Source organism: Schistosoma mansoni, chromosome 5 (genome assembly GCF_000237925.1).
Source record: "Schistosoma mansoni strain Puerto Rico chromosome 5, complete genome".
Taxonomy (NCBI): Eukaryota; Metazoa; Platyhelminthes; class Trematoda; order Strigeidida; family Schistosomatidae; genus Schistosoma; species Schistosoma mansoni.
The window spans coordinates 8,593,091-8,614,566 of NC_031499.1; the positions used below are offsets into that span (position 1 = coordinate 8,593,091).

At 36.6% G+C, this 21,476-nt stretch overlaps 1 protein-coding gene across 1 annotated transcript in view; it reads left to right on the forward strand.

The window, feature by feature from the left end:
* Nucleotides 1-8,619: 8,619 nt before the first annotated feature.
* The window catches only part of Smp_155240 (nyd-sp30 tubulin tyrosine ligase-related), a gene marked incomplete at both ends in the record, with an annotated part of 39,860 nt that continues 27,003 nt past the window's right edge, over nucleotides 8,620-21,476 (forward strand). Inside the window, 4 exons of the mRNA XM_018797810.1 lie at nucleotides 8,620-8,762; nucleotides 10,431-10,589; nucleotides 18,950-18,997; nucleotides 20,216-20,384. Coding sequence (XP_018652815.1) covers nucleotides 8,620-8,762; nucleotides 10,431-10,589; nucleotides 18,950-18,997; nucleotides 20,216-20,384 — 519 coding nt within the window. The remainder of the gene's footprint in view (nucleotides 8,763-10,430; nucleotides 10,590-18,949; nucleotides 18,998-20,215; nucleotides 20,385-21,476) is intronic.

Sequence of the window (21,476 nt, forward strand, 5' to 3'; positions counted from 1 at the left end):
AGTAATAGAGAGATTAGACACAGAGTATTAGGGAACGATGGTAAATCAGTTGATGAGGTTGTGAATCTATATCAACTGAAATGGTTGGGTCACGTGTTACGTATGCCCAATCATCGATTACCATAACGCGCAATGCTCACTAGTATTGGGGAGGGTTGGAAGAAAATTGGGGACGGTTAAACGAATACGTGACATCAGCTCTTGGAGTCACTAACTCCTGGTCTGAGTTATGTTGGTAGATGCAGACTACTTGGTTGAGGTCCGTGCGACTATCGTAACCAATGGTTGGAGACTCTGTGTGACAGCTCAGAATCGATCACAATGGCGTAAGTGTATACGCTTTGTCTTCTCTTAAACTATGAGATTAAAATTGCTTCATATCTTCCTTTCTTTCTGTACTATATCCTTATATACAATCTTCCTTTTTATATATTACCACCATTAAACTAACTACTTCTGTGAATTTCTTGTTCATCCTGTTGTGCTGATGAGGTTATGACAACTTGGACCAATGCATGTATGTGCCTGGTGCTACGTTGTAGCTGACCGACCAAGTTGACTCGCCATTCTTACCTATTTTCTGTTTCTAGCCCATACATTGTATGCTCAGTAGTCCCGAAACACACGGACAAAGTAGAGCGGAGCGAACTGCTACGCAGTAAACTCGCCTTTTGATTGGAAGGTGGATATCTCGCCTACGCCATAGGTGATGTAAGTTGCCAAGAGTCAATTGGGCCTTATCAATCCGCGCCAAGATTTCCCTAGACACCAGTACTGATGAGACCCCCAAGATAAGTGAGGCGGCAGATGAACTCAACTGTTTCACTCCCTACCACTAATCCTGGCGATAACGCAAGTCAATCCTGAAGTAACAGTTTACATCTGGAAGGGGAGAACCGCATCCAAAATGTGCTTGAATTGTTGGTTACAGTAAACATACCTCAACGTTTTTACCTGTAATTACCGTGTTGAGGAAAATGAGATGAAAGCGTCAAAAATCTAAATAAGTTAGTTTTTCTGTTAAAAGGAAGACATTGTTAGCATATGTTCCTTAAAAAAAATCATGAAATCGTAAGTCTTATCTCTTTAGGATTCAATCGATGTTACTCATAGTTGTTACTCACAACGAAGACGTGTAACCAGCGTCTGTGTTATTGATATTTTTGCTAACCGCGATCAAAATTCCTATGGACAGATTCCCCATTACTTGTGAACTGTCTTTCTTACTGAGGCCAAATGCGTAGAAAAGTTAATTTCCCTGTGCAATTAAAGGCAAACGTCAGCATTTAGAAGTTAAGTAGAATATATATCCAACATTATAAAAAAATCTTGGAAAGGAATTGTAACTCATAGGAACTCCAACAGCAAAAATTTTGGGTTTGGTATCATATGAAGCTTGATACAGAAAGAAAATTCAAGGAAAGTGTTGAAGAGTGTGAAACAATTTAACCTAGACTTAGGGGAAGCATACGTTACCTCGACGTCCCGCACACACTTGAATTTTCCTCATTTCGGAAGTCAAGGTTCACTACTAATTCTCGTTCCGATATTAGGCAACAGTTTCAGATCTTTGTTAGTGATCAGTAGAGTAAATTTAGCTACATAATCTTATTATTGCAAGTTACCTCGGTTGACACCCAAAGGTTGTGGGTAGGTGTTGTTGCGGTAAATAAATCCATGAAATAATTAGTTCCATGAGTCTTCGAGATTGATGCTGACCTCGTTGTTTTTACAGGACAAATTTCAATGACGCGTGCGCCCCAGATCATCATTAGGAATGCCGGGCTACTCAATCCTCGTAGCTACTAGCCAGTTTAGTCAAGCGATTCTCAACATATAGACATCTATCTCCTTCATTTTTGACTTCTAGTTTGAATGGATTGGTATCTTTCGGTTATTGAAGTTTTACAGACAAAGGCGCAGTCAAACTCTGAATGTCCGTGGCATCTTTAGTGTCAGTGATTTGTGATGATGGGGTATCATCAAGCAGTAGTTTTGTTATTCATATAACGAGAGTAAAGAAGTTGTAGCTGTAAATAAATCCTCAAAATCAATAGCTCATTAAGTGTTCGACATTGGATGCTGACCGCATTGTTTAAGTGGACTTGTTTAACTGAAGGCGTTCGGTCATGCATCCGCACCAGATCACGTTTCGAACCAGCGTGGGAAACAGCTCCTACGTTCAGTATCCAGATTAGAGTAAACGTTTCTCAAATATATTATATATATATATTTTTTTGATATATATTGATAACGTATCAAATATATCTTTCCGATCTCTTCGCATCTGACTTCTGATTTCATTCGGCTGGGGGAAGTTTCGAATATAGAAGGTGTAACGGGTTTATAGTTGTAAAACTACAATACCGCTCGTATCTTCAAAGTCATGGGGGAAAGTGAAAGAAAACGCAAGGGGTAAAAAATAAATACATGAACTGAAAAGCAATGGTGAAAAAGATCAGGAAGTAAGCAGCAACGGAACTGTGAAGTTAAAGAACTCCTTAAGAAATTGATTCGTAGAGGTTTGATACTAGTGCTGAACTCACTAGCTGTGACTGGCTTTCAGATACACGTTGTAGTCATGTCTAGGCACAGTTCATACGAGACCTCAAGCTTAATCTAGGTAGTTAACATATTGGTCCTACATACAACTACAAAATCCTCCAGTCAAATATGTTGTCTCACCTAACCCTGATCGTTTTCTTTGCTGTCTATAGGTTGATATACGTGATGGACACTCGTATCAGCAATTTTTCATTATCTTAACAATGTTTTCAAATAATATCAGGTGAGTGATACCAATTCATGAGATGGCCTTTTACTCAGTGCATCCATCCATTTATCGCGTTTCAAGAGGAGAATTTGTAGTGACCAACTTTTAGCACGAGAACGTGATTGGTGTAATGGAAACAATTATTATTATAACCGATTGTAACAGTGACTTTTTTACTGTACCTGTTTTTCTAAGAATACAAAAACACACACTCTTCCGTTGTCTGTGACCTCGTACGAACTCGCGTAGGCTCAGTAGTTCCCCCTGTAAACTTTAGCACGGTCTCGGTATTCTTTCGATACCACGAGATCGCCAACAAATATATCGTATTAAAACCGTCAACAGCCTTCTGGTTTTTGGCCTACGGAGGGATCCAACTTAACATCTGCACGTAATCTTTCATTAGTAGTGATCATAGTCCATCGCGACTCGATGCCAACCACAAATCCATAAACGTTTACCTAAGTAGCTAGTTACCGCTTACATAATCTTGCCGAATCAGTTGTATTCACGCTGACTGGGACGATATCACAAAGAGCTTCATGAGATCCGAACATCGCGTTAGCTTCTTTTAGTGCGTAATTCATTGAGATTGCTTCTCGGATTACTGCGATAAACTAAAGTTAACATAAACTTGGTTAAATAACCAGGACACAGCACTTTCTTCTTGCAGATGCTTATTATAGATGATTTCTGTTGAATGGCATTTCGCTGGCTCTGCGTTCTCTTTCCGGAATATGATTGAGCAACAAAGTCCAAGTAATCATGTGACGCGATTTGTTGTATATTTTCGCACTAGCTCTAAGGGATTCAAACGTCATTTCGGGAGTAAAGATGTGATACTGTCGTGAGGTTAGAATTGGGGTGCTAAACTCCATTTTTGCAGTTTTGACGACTGGGACTCATGCGGAGCCATATTGAAAGACGGCCATGAAGTAGTGTGTGCTTTCTGCAGTCAATAAGCCTTTCAACAATAAAAACCCATAGTATGTTTCAGACTCGAACTTTTCCGTTTCTGAAGTCATAGTTGTGGGTATGGGATAACCTCGTACTTAACTATGAACTAGCTCGACTTCTAGTGCCGTATACTTCAAGTCACCATCCCAAAAGTCCTGTTGTGAAAAAAGGTGGAATAGATAGATAATTTGATTTCAACAACTGGGAACACAGACGCACGAATCGGATGACCAGACCTATCAAAAAGCATCTCAACTCGAGTACAATAACGTGAATCACTTAGTATTCAGGTTTTGCTTACATAAACATATAGAATCATTGTAAGCAGAGATGACGTTTGAACATTACTAGGTTCAATTCTCTTAGTGAACATCAACTCTGCGATGTAAGTACATTTAGCTGACGAGTCCCTAGTAGGACAAAAGGCGCGTCCTGGATTCCACTTCCAGCCACCATCATCTCTGCTTGTAATGCTTGTGACTTAAGGCAGTATCGAGGCAATACTAATAGGATGCACAAATGACAATAAGAGACTGATTAACTACAGTTCTTAACATCATTTTGTTTGTATCAAGCTCTTTATGGACGAGAACAAGTCAATCAATCTATGATATTGAGGTTGTTCTATTACACTCGCCATTCAGACTCATGTTTCTAACCATTTTTTATGCTGGATTAACTATTCTACTAAGACAACCTATAACATGCCAACTCGGACTTTCACATGAAAACTGTGTGGCAGGCATCGGATGATGGAAAATAAAACCGACTGTAAAGAATATGGTTGTTATTTTACTTGACACTCTACTCTCTATACGCACTCTCTGTCCCTTTTCATTCCAACCTTGACTTCCCTTCCTTCATTCGAACCTACCCCACCTTGATAAATGTCATAACTCATTGTTCTTTATAACTGCATTCTCTCCTCTGGAGCCCCTGATCACATTTCACCCTAGCAACATGAGCTAGTATCAAATTAATCTAATAATTTATCGCACCTCCATCTGTTCCACTAATAAATGTTAAGCATTGGTCATCGTTCATATTCAAATGCCTTGCTGCTCCTCGGTTTCTCTCTTTTCCCCCTTCAGGATCTTGCTCTGGGGGTGAAGCTATGTAACTTCCGACATCTGGAACAAGCTCGACGAACGCACTTTCCCAAGGTCATAGTTCGAACCAGACGCCCCACAAGTCTACTTTATAACAACCACAAACTTAAAAAGCTGCATTACATAAATACCAAAACCCTAAAACACTTTCCATTGAGATTGGAACTGGAATGTAACGTGGACGCGATGCCACTTTGGAAAAAATTCTGATGAAAACACATTATTCTGAACGAATGAACTGCTATCAACTTTTATAGATTATAATTACTAAACAACCCTGCTTGGGATGCATACTATGAACCAGAATATGTTGTAAATTGTAGATCGTGCCTGTAAAAATGGTGTGTACCTGCTCTTGCAGAAATACATTATTATTATCATTATTATCAGTGAGAAGATTCAAACAACCAATGCATATCTGAAATAATATTCATTATCTCGTATGTTACTCGTGTCCCGGTTATTTCAAATACATAATTATTTCGATTCTTAACAGTCTGTCCAACGTTCAGTTCATTTGAAATCATCAAATTAAACTTTGTTAATGATATCTACAAATAAATGTTAATAATGCCACTAGTAATTGGAGTTTGTCAACGCCTTAACCACTAACACCTTTACAGTCGAGGTGTTCCAATTCAGCCAAATCAGAAGTCAGGAGTGAAGGAGTCCGAAGAAATATTTGGAAGGCTATCGGTATGTCTAAGAAACGTCTGGTTTAATCTGGCAAGTAGTTAAAAAGGGATGCGTAGCACGACGTACGCACTCGTGATCTGGTGCGACGTGTGACTGAGCGCCCTCACCTAGGTGAGTCCAGTATAACTAACGCGGTTAGCATCACATTTCGAAGACTTACAGAACTATTGGTTTTAAGGATTCGCCTCTATAATATAAAGATATTACCAAACACTATCTACAAATTAAGTTTACTTAATCATCTTTAAGACAGCAGTTTCTGTGTATTAACTCATTCCAGAGAAACAAAGTAATTATATACAGACTTTCTAGACGGTTTTAGATGGCGCAAAAAAACTGATACTCTTTTTAAAAACTATTATACAGAAAAATCAACACTACAAATATCAGCTGTAATGGAAACATAAACGACAAGACTTGTACAACGGTGGGCAATGATCAAGAAAAATCTTCGAAACATATAATATCCTACATAACGAAACTCAAACTTGCGATGAAATGTACATTTCTGTACGGAAATTACTAAATTTGGCATTAAGAGATGTAGATTTTATCAAAGTATTCCCGATAGGTCAAATTTGATATAATTACATTTAATTAGATGTGTTAATATATAGAGTTCCTAGCCACAAAATAACAGTATGAGATTTGTGATGGATCTCAGTAAAAGAGTCTACTCAAGATATAACAATACGCAAAGTTACCAATAATATACCAAAAAGGATTAACAATACAAACCTAAGCGTATGTCTGTGGGTAGAGCGAAAGCTAACAAATCACAGTTAAAATATAAAAAGGTATATTGTGCAACAAAATTAAAAACAGTGTTATAAAATGAATGTTACTTGAAAGTTTCTCTCCGAGATAACAACCACAAATAAGTTCATTTGATTAACAAAGTTTCCTCTACATGTGATGGAACTAACAGGAAAATGAAAAAGATTAAATCCGGTAGTATTGTTTAATAATGATCCGTGCCAAAGTTCCAACGTAGTTTGGGAAGACCTGTAAGGATGCTATAATACTATTATAATCTTTAATCAAAGGCCGTGGCCAATAAAGCAGAAGAATAGACGGTGGAGATAGCGTTTGTATTTCAAGAATCGCGGTGGTGTAAACATGTTATACATGTCACAATAGATTCTAAAAATGATTGTTAATTAAACAATACAAATGTTATTGTGATATTTGTATGAACTAATGATTCCTCTATACTTGATGACTGCCTGATTTCGAATTCTAAATACAATACATTCGTTTGTTCCCATCTAGTTTCGTTTGGCCTAAATGACGTTATTTCTGGGATTCTTAGTTCGTGTAATAACTCTAATCATCATAGTTTTCTGTATTATATGAGAGATTAATTGAATAAATGCGATTTTCAAAAAGGGACACAAAGTGAGTATAATAGTATACGTAAACTAAGTTCCTAATATTCTTGATATAAATGTGAAATATCGATACTGGAGAAACAGAAGAAATGTGGAATTTCTACGACTTAAGAAAGAAAGTAAATACGGATAACAGATGATGATTTTATTCATTCCCCCCCCTAAAAGAAACTAACCAAATACACTCTTTGATATACATATTTTACTGGGATTTGATTATCAGCCAACAAATTTCCTACACAAATGAAATAGTGAGAATACAAAAGTAAGATGTTTTTGCGGAATTTATACAAAACTAATGATGTATGTTCTACGAAAAGAATGTTATACTCGTAGCTGTAAACAATTCCCCAAAATCAATGGATTTGTAAGTGTTTGACATTAGATGCTGACCACGTTAGTTTTAGTTGAAGATACGACTAGTTTTCTAGTTTGACAACTAGCAACCAGTGACACCTTCTATATTCGAAGCTTTCCCCAACCGAATGAAATCAGAAGTCAGATGCGAAGAGATTGGAAAGATATATTTGATACGTTATCAATATATCGAGAAACGTTTACTCTAATCTGGATACTGAACGTAGGAGCTGTTTCCCACGCTGGTTCGAAACGTGATCTGGTGCGGATGCATGACCGAACGCCTTCAGTTAAACAAGTCCACTTAAACAATGTGGTCAGCATCCAATGTCGAACACTTAATGAGCTATTGATTTTGAGGATTTATTTACAGCTACACAGTGGACTCGTTTAGCTGAAGGCGCTCTGTCATACATCCGTACCAGATCACGTTACAGAACGGCGTGGGAAGCATCTCATACGATCATTAGCCAGAAAAACGACAAGACAGACAATGTAATCACCAGTGGCAGAATTCACTGGAAAAAATTACAAAGAAGAGGACCTTAAGAAAAGTTGAAACCTTAACCGGAATAATTTCAGTTAAAGTAGGACATGTATGCTCTTGGTACAACAAATACTCAGAAGCAAAGTGAAATCACAACAAGTACTAAATCACTGCCCTTTTTGCGACATGCTCAAGCAATTGTTGAAATGGTGGTCTAGATGTTAGGACGATTTGTGATTCTCTATACTTCAGGGCAATTTATTTTCAAGGCTATTACCTAAAGGTTCATCATTACTTAATTTCAGTGTAGGATTCTTCCTATTATATTAAGTGAACAATTAATAAGATGAATTACCGAATTAAGTGCTATTAACTCCATCTTTGAGCTCTCTTAAAGATAGGATGAACCTTTGCACAGATGCTTTCAGTCATTTATGTTGTCTGGTTTCAAATGTTAGGTAGTGTGATAAATAGCGCGATAAACGAGAATTAATTGTGATTACGTGGTTTTGTGTTCAGGTTCGATAAACTCTCCCTGATGTTAGATGAAGGTGATTCGTCAATCAAAAATCAAATCAATTCAACAAGCCTCTCAAATCACGATAGTAAAAACGAGTGGAAGTGCGGTGGGAACACTAAACTACTGCACAACAGCAAATATCTTAAAATTATGAGAGAAAGGAAAAAGGAGGAAATCAAAGCCAACTTGAAAGACTCACGCTATAACATAGGTTTGAATTTAAACCGAACTCTATGTCTTTTCAGTGGATCAGTGCATTAGAGAGGCAGGATTCACGGTAATTAATAATGATGATATCAATGACGCGTAATGTGCATATTAAATGTAACATGCAGTTAAGATATTTAATATGGAGCGATAACGTTTTACCTTTGGAGAGGATTATGAAATTGGAGCCGTATCAACGTGCCAATCACTTCCCTGGTATGATTGAAATATGTCGCAAGGATCTCCTTACCAAAAATTTCTCAAGGTTTGAACTTTCTTGATCCTTTTTTTCAAAAAAGATTAAATGTATATTTCAAGGTAACTTGCGTTCGTGGGGAAGTCGCTTTGTTTCCCCTAGAGGTGGCTTTTAGATTCAAATTTTAGTGTATTTTGCACCGAAAAACGAAGCATATCATATTAGACAATGATGTGTGTTATTAATACTTGATTAACTCCAATTATTTGCAAAACTTTCATGGCTCTTTAGTTGCTTACGAGTCGAACTATACTTATCATTTCACTTCGACAATTAGGTTGTTAAATTCCGTGAGTTTACGAGTCATTTTTCTATATTATTAGTAGAATAAGGTTCAAATATGATATAGGTTTCCTTAAAATGACAAATATACCCGTGTTTATAGTTTCTTAGCCTAAAGTGACCAATTGGAAACTAATAAGTGTTGAGTATTCGAAAACATACCTAAGGATTTGTATGATCGATTCATGTGTTTTTTGTAACTGAAGATACACAATACTTCAACTGATTTCTACAACTTACATGGCGTGAAAATCTTGGTACACATTTGTGACAAATAATGAGCTTCAGTGCAGTAATATCTGAATAAAGTATGGTTAGACTTGAAATGTTGAATTTAAACATCTAGCGATAGGCTACTGAAGCCACTAGGTGTTGCTGATTCTTCCATATCACAATGGAATTTGGTTTTGTGAAGAATGACAAAGTGTGTCTGCATAGTTTATGACTGTAAGACTAGTGCCTGCTCGGATGTTAGATGATAAAGTTGGTAAAACCACATTTTTATCAAATGAAACGATATGCTCTTAAAGATAAAAGTTTTATTTAAGTATGATCTGAAAAACTATTTTTGAACATTTACTTTCTTATACTGAGCTTTCGAAATTTCAGTATAGTCACAGAAAAACTATATGAAGTGTCTCACTTTCTCATTCCTACTGGCAGACACTTTTATTGAATCCTAATTTGTTTATGGTTGATTGAAACAATAGAGTTTGTAGAAGTCTTAGTGTTTAAAAAGTCACTTTTTGGCTGTAGCACATTTGTGAAATGCTAACCATTTATCAAAATGTTTTACTAACTTTCAAGCTAAGTGAACTCTTAAGTTTCAGCCAACCATTTTTATTACTTTGGACTTGTGTAATTGATATATAATAGTAATCTGTTAGTAATAAACTTGTCATAATGGCTTATTACTTTGTTTATATATTTCGTTAAACATATGCATTTTATGACAAAAAAATGGAGTAACTGGAACTTTAGAACATTTACACTTGTTGTCTTGCTGTTGATTATAAACTGTATTTATGATTAAGTCGTATTACATAAAATAGGGATCGTATGTAATACTTATCAGAAAGTATTAGTAAACGTATTTGAATAGGGCTTTTATTCAGGTGCTTGAAGTAGCCGTAAACAGGTGGTAAACAGCGTTTAAAAATGTTCTGGATAGGTTCATAACGCAAACCAGCTTTCTGTTTATATTCAATAGAAAAATTAATCGATCTAGATACAGATCTATACTGGTAATTATATCTCGATTCAACCGTAACTAGTTACGTTTATATCGATTTGTTAGGTGGATAAACTGACTATTCTCCACTTTGGTTTCATACAAAATCCTACTTAAGTTTGAACCCAAAGTCTATTTAATTATCTTTTGTTCGCCTTAACCAGAATGCAGAAGGCTGAACCAGACGAATATAATTTTATGCCAAATACATGGATCCTACCACAAGAATATGGATACTTTTCAAATTATGCCAGAAAATTATATCGACAAGGGTGTAATCCATGTTTTATACAAAAACCAGCTAATGGAGCTATGGGGCATGGGTGAGTAAATGAAATGGTTATCTTTTTGTTGTCGTTGTTATTTTTATTGTAAAAGAATAGCTGTTCCAAATTAATGATGGCTTGTTCAAATAAAGCAGGGAGTTGAAATCAATATGTGGTTAAATTGAACAGGCAACTTACTAGTTTTCATTATGATGTAAATTTTTGTTAAAACTATACATCATCAATCACTTGTGTGTGACAAACTTTAGAGACTCCAAGATATTTAACAAATTTGTTAGTACTGAGTTGAAGGACCTTATTCCGGTGCATTCATATTTACATTCTGAGTGATCATTTACTTAGTTGCAATAAGTTTAATTTAAATTATGTGCTGTTCATTAGACCAATTTTAATGTTTATTTACTGTACTAATCAAATTAAACCATAGCTTGCCCGGGATATTATATGTTCCCCAATGTTAACATTGAATTGTCTTTGTCACTATACTCCACAAAATAAATCATTCTATACAAAATATCCCTAAAAATATTTGTTAATTGATGTGGTTTCAAATCTAAGTCTTTATCACCCGTGAATACTCGGCACTTTGCCAAATAATTTTATATCTGCACTAAAATACACTTATAGTACAGTTTGAACATTTTAATGCCAAAAATCTCGAATCTCTTAACCGGTCGATTCCCTTATTTGGTATCATTCAGTCGATTATTTAATCAAATAAATGTTATTAGATCAGTTAATGAGTAGTTTTGGTGATTTTATTTTTACATTAGTTGAGCAATCAGTGAACAACGTCCATTAACTTATGGAGTTTATTTCAATTCGAAGTTGCCCACAGATTGATTTCAACTGATGATTTGTAGTGAAATGGATGGTGATGAAAAATGAATATGTGGTACAACCGAACTCCAAACTAATCCGATTTCAACAAACCTGTATATCAAGCACCAGTCGTGCGGACAATGATTAGTGGCTTCTAAATGAACTCGCGACCTTGTGGAGTTCAACTATGTATGTGATAAAGTATTCATCGACAAATGGCATTGAATCATCATATGCTAGTTCGCCGACCCCCTGTGATATCTGAAATTCCTGCATTTAACTTCTCGTTGGGTCTGTGGTACGAGCACCTGAGTTCCATACTAAAATAAAATAAGTGTTAGGTACCCTGTCGTTTTCAAATGATCTCCAGTTAAAACTAATCTGTAACAGAATTCTAAATCAACTCAATTCTGATTATTAGGTTAACTTGAAAGCTGTGAGTTTAAATAATTTGTAACTAGTACACTGGGATTAAATATTACTGGAGTACATTACTACATTTGTAATTTCATAAATATGAGGAGTACTTTATCAGTCTATAAATTAAGTGATTTTTAGTCTTAGCCATACTGGTACAGCGAGACTACTTGGTTCTGTTCCACACGAGAACCGTGATTATTAATTGGAGAGTAGGATGTTTTCACTTCACAAGTACTGTGTTCTCTGAGCTTAATGGTTCAATTTCTAAAATATGTGCTGACAATTTTTTTTAAAAAAATAAATAAAATTTTGTGAGAGAATTGTTTTGCTCTAAAATCCTCCAGTTAACCTAAAGATGTTCCTTATCATCCCAGAACACTTTCCAATCACTAATTCATAATTTCTGTCACTTTGTGACAACATTATGACACTAACGTTGTTTGGAAACTACTACCTTACACACTTTACAAATTACATCATCTTATTGAAATCACTGGCAGGAATTTATTTGATTTCAAGTAAGATGCATAAATTTGTATTGATTTCAGATCATTTAAAACTTTTGCCGCGTGAAATCATGTCGATGGAATCAAATATGTCTATATTGCTTCCTACTAGATTTAATAAGTTATTCTTGGGCCAATCTCTAAGGAAACTTAACAGTAATCATTTTGGCTAAGGAACATATCTGTTTTTTACAGAAAGTAGTTCATCTCAGTAATTTTTAAAAATTCTTTTTTCTAAAAAATCATCATTAAGATTTTCATATTATTTTGTTTACAGTTGTAAAATAAAGTGAGAAAATTAGTCGAAGTACATCTTTCTTTTAAGGTCATTTCAGAATAATAATAATCAATAAACTGCAGTCAAGTTCACACATAAATAGTAAATTAGCATCCCCTGCAGATTACAGACCCATATTGATTCTAAAAAGTAGAAAAAGCTCTTCGGTAAACTCCTCTTCAAAGCAGTAACCTAAGATATAGTACTTTTTTTCAAAAACATATATTAACTGAAAAAAGATTTGTTAGCAGTTCACTTCTGTGTATCTAATTTTGATTGAATCTGTTATAACTTGTGGTCTTGTGTCCTAATAATATATATCGTAATGGTACCGCAAATTAGAGACCAGTGAATTATCGACCATAACAAAGGACGCATAAACCTGTACGAGCAGTTTAAGGTTCTTATCAGTCCTTCTTCCTGCCTAGCCCCACCTGTTGAGTTCAGAACACCAATCTCAGCCCTTGCGGTATAAATTGTGTATTTCAAACATACCGGGTTCATATACAAACTCCGCCTGTAGCTCCTCTGGGGGTTGCTGCCGGTCCCAAGCCCGGGTAAAGGAGGAGGGTTGGGCATGGGGTTAGCGACCCCATCCCGTAGAAAATCAACTCGCTAAAAAAACGCTAACCAGAAAAAATCATTCAAACCATTTAAACTCTGCCCTGGGAGTAGAAGGAATAATTATGACGTCTCATGATGAAAGCCGAGTTCATTCGGAAGTCATGAGGCCGATGCACCTTCTTACAACCAGAGCAACAATTCTTATAGGTACATGGAATGTCCGGACAATGTGGGAGACCGGAAGAGTCTTCCAAATTGCTGCAGAAATGAGAAAATACAACCTGGAGGTGCTTGGAATCAGTGAAACGCATTGGACGCAGGTTGGACAACAACGACTGTCTTCAGGAGAACTTCTGTTATACTCCGGTCATGAAGAAGAAAATGCCCCACATACACAAGGAGTTGCATTGATGCTGTCCAGAAAAGCACAAAATGCACTTATAGGATGGGAATCTCATGGACCAAGGATCATCAAAGCCTCCTTCAAAACAAAGAGAGAGGGCATTACAATGAACGTCATCCAATGCTATGCGCCGACCAACGACTACGATGAAGACGCTAAAGACCAATTCTACGATAGGCTGCAGTCGATCTTCGAGAAGTGCCCAACCAAAGACCTGACCATTCTGATGGGAGATCTCAATGCCAAGGTTGGAAAGGACAACACTGGATATGAAGACGTCATGGGACAACATGGACTGGGAGAAAGGAACGAAAATGGTGAGAGATTTGCAAACCTATGTGCCTTCAATAAACTGGTCATAGGTGGCACCACATTTCCACACAAAAACATACACAAAGCCACTTGGATTTCACCGGATCACACTACACAGAATCAAATCGACCATATCTGCATCAACAAAAAGTTCAGGAGGACGATGGAGGATGTGAGAACCAGAAGAGGAGCTGATATAGCATCCGATCATCATTTGCTGGTCGCCAAGATGAAACTAAAACTCAAGAAGCACTGGACAACGGTGCGGACAACATCACAAAAGTTTAATACAGCCTATCTTCGAGATGCTGACAAACTCAACAAATTCAACATAGCCCTCAGCAACAGGTTCCAGGCCTTTCATGATCTACTCAATGGAGAGGGAACTACCATGGAGAGTGTTATAACAGAGAGCAACTGGAAAGGTATCAAAGAGGCAATCATTTCAACATGTCAGGAGGTTCTGGGCCAAAAGAAGCACCATCACACACTGGATAAAATTGAAGAAAGAAGGAACAAGAAGGCAGCAATCAATATCAGCCGAACAAGAGCGGAAAAAGCCAAGGCACAAGCCGAATACACGGAGGCAAACAAGCAAGTAAAGAGGAGCATCAGAACCGACAAACGTAAATATGTGGAAGATTTAGCGATGACAGCGGAAAAGGCTGCAAGAGAGGGAAACATGAGACAACTGTATGATACAACCAAGAAACTTGCTGGAGATTACCGTAAACCAGAAAGACCAGTGAAAAGCAAGGAAGGCAAAGTAATCACCGACATTGAAGAACAACGAAACAGGTGGGTAGAACACTTCAAAGAACTCTTGAATCGACCAGCTCCACTGAACCCACCCAACATCGAAGCAGCACCCACAGACCTCCCAATCGATATTGGCCCACCAACAATTGAAGAGATCAGCATGGCCATTAGACAAATCAAGATCGGCAAAGCAGCGGGACCAGACAACATCCCGGCAGAGGCACTGAAAGCAAATGTAGCAGCAACTGCCAAGATACTACACATCCTCTTCAGTAAGATTTGGAACGAAGAACAAGTACCAACAGACTGGAAGGAAGGACTTCTGATCAAAGTACCAAAGAAAGGTGATCTTAGCAAGTGCGACAACTACAGGGGCATCACTCTCCTCTCAATACCAGGGAAAGTCTTCAACAGAGTATTGTTAAACAGGATGAAGGATTCCGTAGACGCCCAACTTCGAGATCAACAAGCTGGATTTCGTAAGGATAGATCGTGCACAGATCAAATCGCAACTCTACGTATCATTGTGGAACAATCAATCGAATGGAATTCATCACTCTACATCAACTTCATCGACTACGAGAAGGCATTTGATAGCGTGGACAGGACAACACTATGGAGGCTTCTTCGACACTACGGCGTGCCTGAGAAAATAGTCAATATCATACGGAACTCCTATGATGGACTAAACTGCCAAATCGTCCACGGAGGACAACTCACTGACTCGTTTGAAGTAAAGACTGGTGTAAGGCAAGGTTGCCTACTCTCACCGTTTCTCTTTCTCCTGGTAATAGACTGGATCATGAAGACGTCAACGACTGGAGGAAAGCACGGGATACAGTGGACAGGCAGGATGCAACTTGACGATCTAGACTTCGCGGATGATCTGGCTCTTCTATCACAAACGCAACAACAAATGCAGGAGAAAACGACCAGTGTAGCAGCAGCCTCAGCAGCAGTAGGTCTCAATATAAACAAAGGGAAAAGCAAGACTCTCCGATGCAACACAATATGCACCAATCAAATTACACTTGACGGAGAAGCTTTGGAAGATGTGGAAACCTTTACATATCTGGGCAGCATCATTGATGAACACGGTGGATCAGATGCAGATGTGAGGGCGAGGATCGGCAAAGCAAGAGCAGCATACTTACAACTGAAAAACATCTGGAGCTCAAAACAATTGTCAACCAACACCAAGGTTAGAATTTTCAATACAAATGTCAAAACAGTTCTATTGTATGGGGCGGAGACGTGGAGAACTACGAAAGCCATTATCCAGAAGATACAAGTGTTTATTAACAGTTGTCTACGCAAGATACTTCGGATCCGATGGCCAGACACTATCAGCAACAAGTTACTGTGGGAGACAACAAACCAGATTCCAGCGGAGGAAGAAATCAGGAGGAGGCGCTGGAAGTGGATAGGGCACACTTTGAGGAAATCACTCGATTGCGTCACAAGACAAGCCCTCACATGGAATCCTGAAGGTCAAAGGAGAAGAGGAAGACCAAAGAACACATTACGCCGAGAAATAGAGACAGACATGAGAAGAATGAACAAGAACTGGATACAACTAGAAAAGAAGGCCCAGGACAGAGTGGGTTGGAGAATGCTGGTCGGCGGCCTATGCTCCATTGGGAGTAACAGGCGAAAGTAAGTAAGTAAGGGTTCATATACAAACTAAAACGACCACATCGTACCATAAAATAGAAAATGACATTTGTCCAAGATATAACCAAAAGTGGCTGTGAACGTGGGAGATTGTAATTAATAGACTGGGTATAACTCAAGAACGGTAAATCGTATAATAATGGTCTATGGATCAAAATAAATCTTATAATAAGAGAAACATGAATATGCACAAGTTAGTTACTCAACAATTATACAATAAAAATATATCTATCGTATTGGTCCATTAATAGTTCTCAAACGTTACCATTCATAATTCTCATCGGGTTATAACAGAACCAATGACTGAGTTGGTTCATTTTGATTTCATGTTTGTACATCTCCCTTGAGCAACGAATGCACACAACAAATAAGAAAGATAAGTAGCTGTAGATAAATAGATTTGCACATCTAGTTGATACTGTAAACTTAATTGATTGCTAAGATGGTTTAAAAAGAGTAATCTACCGAATCTTAATCAATTTACCATTTACTTTGAAATTTCGTTTATTCTATACTTTTGGAGGCCATTTTTAAACAAATGAGAATTATTATGCTTAACTCGTAAATTTCAGATAAGTCTGTGTAAAATTTTCGTTTAATATAGGCAACCGACCGATCAAATTTTCTTTCTTATAATTTACATCACGAACTGACCCTAGTTAGTTAGTCATCAGAAACCACGAGGGACTGAACAGCTGCTCCGTTCTAGTGTTGAGCTCTTCTGCAGGAGGTGCTCATCCCAGCCAGGAATCAGACCAAGGACCTTCAGGTCTTGAGATGAGTGCTGGATCTTTAAAATACAGAGTCGGGATACATTATTTTTCATTTTTAACTTCAATCAGTCGCCGATATTATGTAACTATGGGTAACTGCCTCAGACCTGAATTTAAAGTTTGTTTAATAAATAAATACTTGAATTCTATACAATTATTCTACTTATCAAAACTGATAAATGCTTATGGATAAATTCTTAATTTCCTGAAATCCTATTATCGTCAAATGTAATAACTACACATACACATTAGTATAAGTTTATCACGCTGGTCAAAAGCTAGTTGAAAGATGAAAAATCTTTGTTTAACGGCTATTTTCAAAAGAGCTTACTTCAGGCTAGAGAACTTTCTACCAATGAGTTGGAACCACATATACACGATACTATGAAATGTGTAAGATTCACAAAAAGATATAGACCAATTTTGAGCCAATGGGAATTAAAGTTTGAGATTATGGATTACAGTAATATCAGTGGTAATTATCAATATCATGACAGGACAAACCTCCAAAGCTAATTTTATTATTACCATCATCAATGATAATGATGATAAATATTTTATTCATTAGCGATTATCTGGATTCATTAGCCTAATGAACAGATGGTTAATATTTTAAATGAAGTTTGAATTTCTCACCATTGGAATCCAGGTAAGTTTAATTACACAGTGCCAATTGATGAACAGAAAAGTGTCTCATGAACAACATTGTTAGCCAGAATCTAAAACCATAGTCAACTAAAGCTTGCGAATCTTGTAAATCATATTAAAGCCAGTCAAGCCGTGAACGTACTTTATGAGCTGTGAAATAAAAGTCATATCATAATGACAGATAACTGTGAATTGTTTACTTTTATTACACTGAATACTTTGATAGTTTGATCCTAGTCATTCTACGTAATAAGAGGCTGATAAGCCTTGGTGATTGAACGCTATATTCGGATCCTAAGCTATTCTCTTAACCCCCCCCCCAAGCTAGAACTACACAGCGACTTGAACACGAGAGGAAAGGCGCAAAATATACGAGAAGCACTTTACTCCAAAGGTTCATTTACGTACAGAAAATATAGGGTTTTTATAGTATTTTAGAAGTCCTTGGGTTTTCCTGAAAATTCTAGAATACTACTAAACATAGTAGCAGTGTAGTTATCAGCCAATCAGAACCTCTACATGTGACTTTTCATCTTTCGCGATGTTTCTTACAAAACTTCTAATCAAACGCTGATTGGATAAAATACTTCTTAATGTATCCTGAGCTTGTCATGTCGATTACGAGAAATTTTCAGGATCATCCCAACAGAGGTGAAGTAAATTAAGTTTATGAAATAGTTTCTACATTGTTCTGACTATGTATTTCATTATTATTATTGTTACATTTGAAATTTGTCGGGCTGCAATCATATTGCATATTTCCTGAGGGAAATGGACAGATTTATGAATGAGTTATACATATACCTTTTATTCAGGTTAATTGGTAAAAGCTTTTTACTATCGGCTTTCCTACTTAAGCAGCTGGATTAGACACGTTTACAGAAAGTGTATATATCAACAATGAACTTAGATGACCGTATAATTTAACGCTTTTTTAGTAATCAGTTGTGACTAATAAAGTTTAGCCATAGTGACTGTAAGAAAGATATAACTGGTGGATAACACTGTAATATGACTATAAAATATCGTGGGTTGAAAGGCTTTGAAAATGTCAACTATTAAATTCCAGAAGGGGTTTTGTGGAGATTTAGTATTTTCATAGTTGAAAGCGTCAGTCAATTGAAGCTAGATCACCAAGGAAATCATGCTAGCTAGTGACTGACTTCAAGAGGTAAATCCAGGAGTTCTAGTGAGAAGCAGTGACCAGTGGAGTTCAAACCACGTCTGTTGTGAGATAGGAACTCACTGACGACAATTGGTGAACGGTTGCCCAACTTTGTGGATTGGTTGGAGTTAGACATAAATACCATCGAATGCCGGCTCAGTGATCTGTCGGTTATATGCTCTGGCGCGAGACTGGTAGGTCCTGGATTCGAATCTCGTGGATGCTAACTGCTGAGGAGTCCCACGGTAGGACGAAACGGTCGTCCAATGCTTCCAAGTTTTCCTTGGTGGTCTAGCTTCAATTGACTCACGCTTTCAACTATTAAATTCCAACCTAATTTGTATAAATGGTACTGTAAATTTGGCATAAACAATGTGATTCTCTCTCCTCGAGTCATTTTGTCTCTACGCTTAGTGTTTTAGTTACAACATTAGTGTTGTCTAATTATGTAACACACTAGTACTCAATCATCTGACGATTCAGTTTATAACTAAATATAGACCACAACAGCAGTACATTATGGAGAAAAGTAAAAAGAATAGAAGTATGCATAGCAATATATGGTATGCCAGATATGTCTGTGTTCACTCATCGGCCAATCACAGGGTATTTGAGATGGATATATCAGTTTTCTATTACCACCAATGATACTATTATTAATCCCGACACTGATATTCATCTTGATAGTTTCCTCTCTCCATACTGATAAGGAGTGATGATTTGAAATGATGCACAGATATACCAGAATTCGCTTTGATTATGATTGGAAAACTAGCCTTGAGTTGAACAAATCTTTTCAAGCCTCCTAAATATCGTTATTAATTAAATTTTGAGTTATCTCGTTGTTAATATTTAGGACTGGATTTTGAATGGTCTTTGTTGGTATATATGTACATCTCATTCAGATTGAGTCGTTATGATGATCTTGTCACAAGTTTTTATTAGAATAGATGGAATGTGGCTAGCAGTATAAACAGGAGAGAGCGTTTCGTCCTATTTAAGACTCGTTGTATGGAAAAATCTGGATATCAGCTTTGATACTCAATGATGTTCTCAGTGTAAACATTAACACTGGGTAATAGGTAAATTCATCTGAAGAATCTTAAATAGAACAAAACATCCATCACTTATTGTACTTTTAGCCATAATTCAACTCTTCTATACTGCTTTTTAATCAAATACTTAATATATTACTAATATAATACCTATAAATATATGCAAATGTTTTTGACCATTTCTCATTTGCTTTCTTCCTCTCATCACCTTTATCTTTTTTCAGAATTCGTTTATATTGTGATATGAATAAAATATCAGGAAATATAAATGATAACATAATAAGTGTTATCCAAGAATATATTGAACATCCATTACTTATTGACGGATATAAATGTGATCTAAGAGTTTATGTTCTAGTTACATCATGTGACCCATTAAAAATTTTCATATATAATGAAGGTTTAGTACGTTTAAGCGCTGAGAAATATGTTAAACCAAGTGAACCAAATGGAGTAAGTCTATATCTAACCAATAAAAGTTATATTCTGTATGAAATTTTCTCGTAAATACGGAATCTAGAATTTCTAAGCTTGATCTAATGTGTTATACCTGACCTAGTAGTCTCAACTTGCACGAAACATAGGTCCAGAGTATCTTGGAGACTATCTCAATCTATCTAATATCTAAAAATAGTGCAATGCTATATCGAATCATCTGTAGTAGCTACCACATATAACTAGTTGATTAGCAGAATTTGATCAACACTAAGGACTAGGTGAATATAACATCCGTCATTACTCAATTACTATAAATATCCATGTTCTACAAGTCAATCACGGCAGAATAATTTTAGTAATAACTGCCCACTCTATGAAGCTTGGTAATGATGTTTCGAATCTATAGGAATCATTAATTCCTTCAAGACGACGAGCGCTAATGATCATGAAATCTTGATTGAACACGATTTTCTCCCAACTAATTCTAATCACATAACATACACAGTCTTAGATATTTAATACTGGTTCTCAAGGTAATCCATCATGCATAAATATCCACGTTGTCTTGCCATGTGTTATCATCAGTTGAAGTTGGGAATAAACCTTTGACCTTCTTTTGATCGTCTCAGTAATTTGGAGTTTGAGTCAAGAGATGTTAGAAGCATAATGTTAGTTTGGTTGAAAAGTATCATGTTGTGCTCACTCACTGGATCAAGTATTGTCTTGACACTTCAATTTTCTTGGCTTTAGCGGAGTCATAACAGTTCCTAGATGGTACTTTTCATTAATGTAAGGAAGTTTATGAAAACTACTGAATCTAAAAGTTTAATCAAGGATCTGTGGAATCATATGGTGCTCATTGCTAAAGAATCTCAAGGTGGGACGAAAGAACTGTTTGTCGTCTCCATGGTTTACAATAATTATCTTGTTGAAGCTATGTCTCCTTCTTTATAAATAGTTAATACCCTGACACTTTATTTGAGTGGGCTCTTTGGTTTTCGATTGGTTACAGGAAGAAGAAAAAGGTGAATAACAATATGATCTTCAAATAGAAAACCTGGTTTTGGTAGATCTTCGTTACAACTGAGGCCTAGACTTCATGTATAT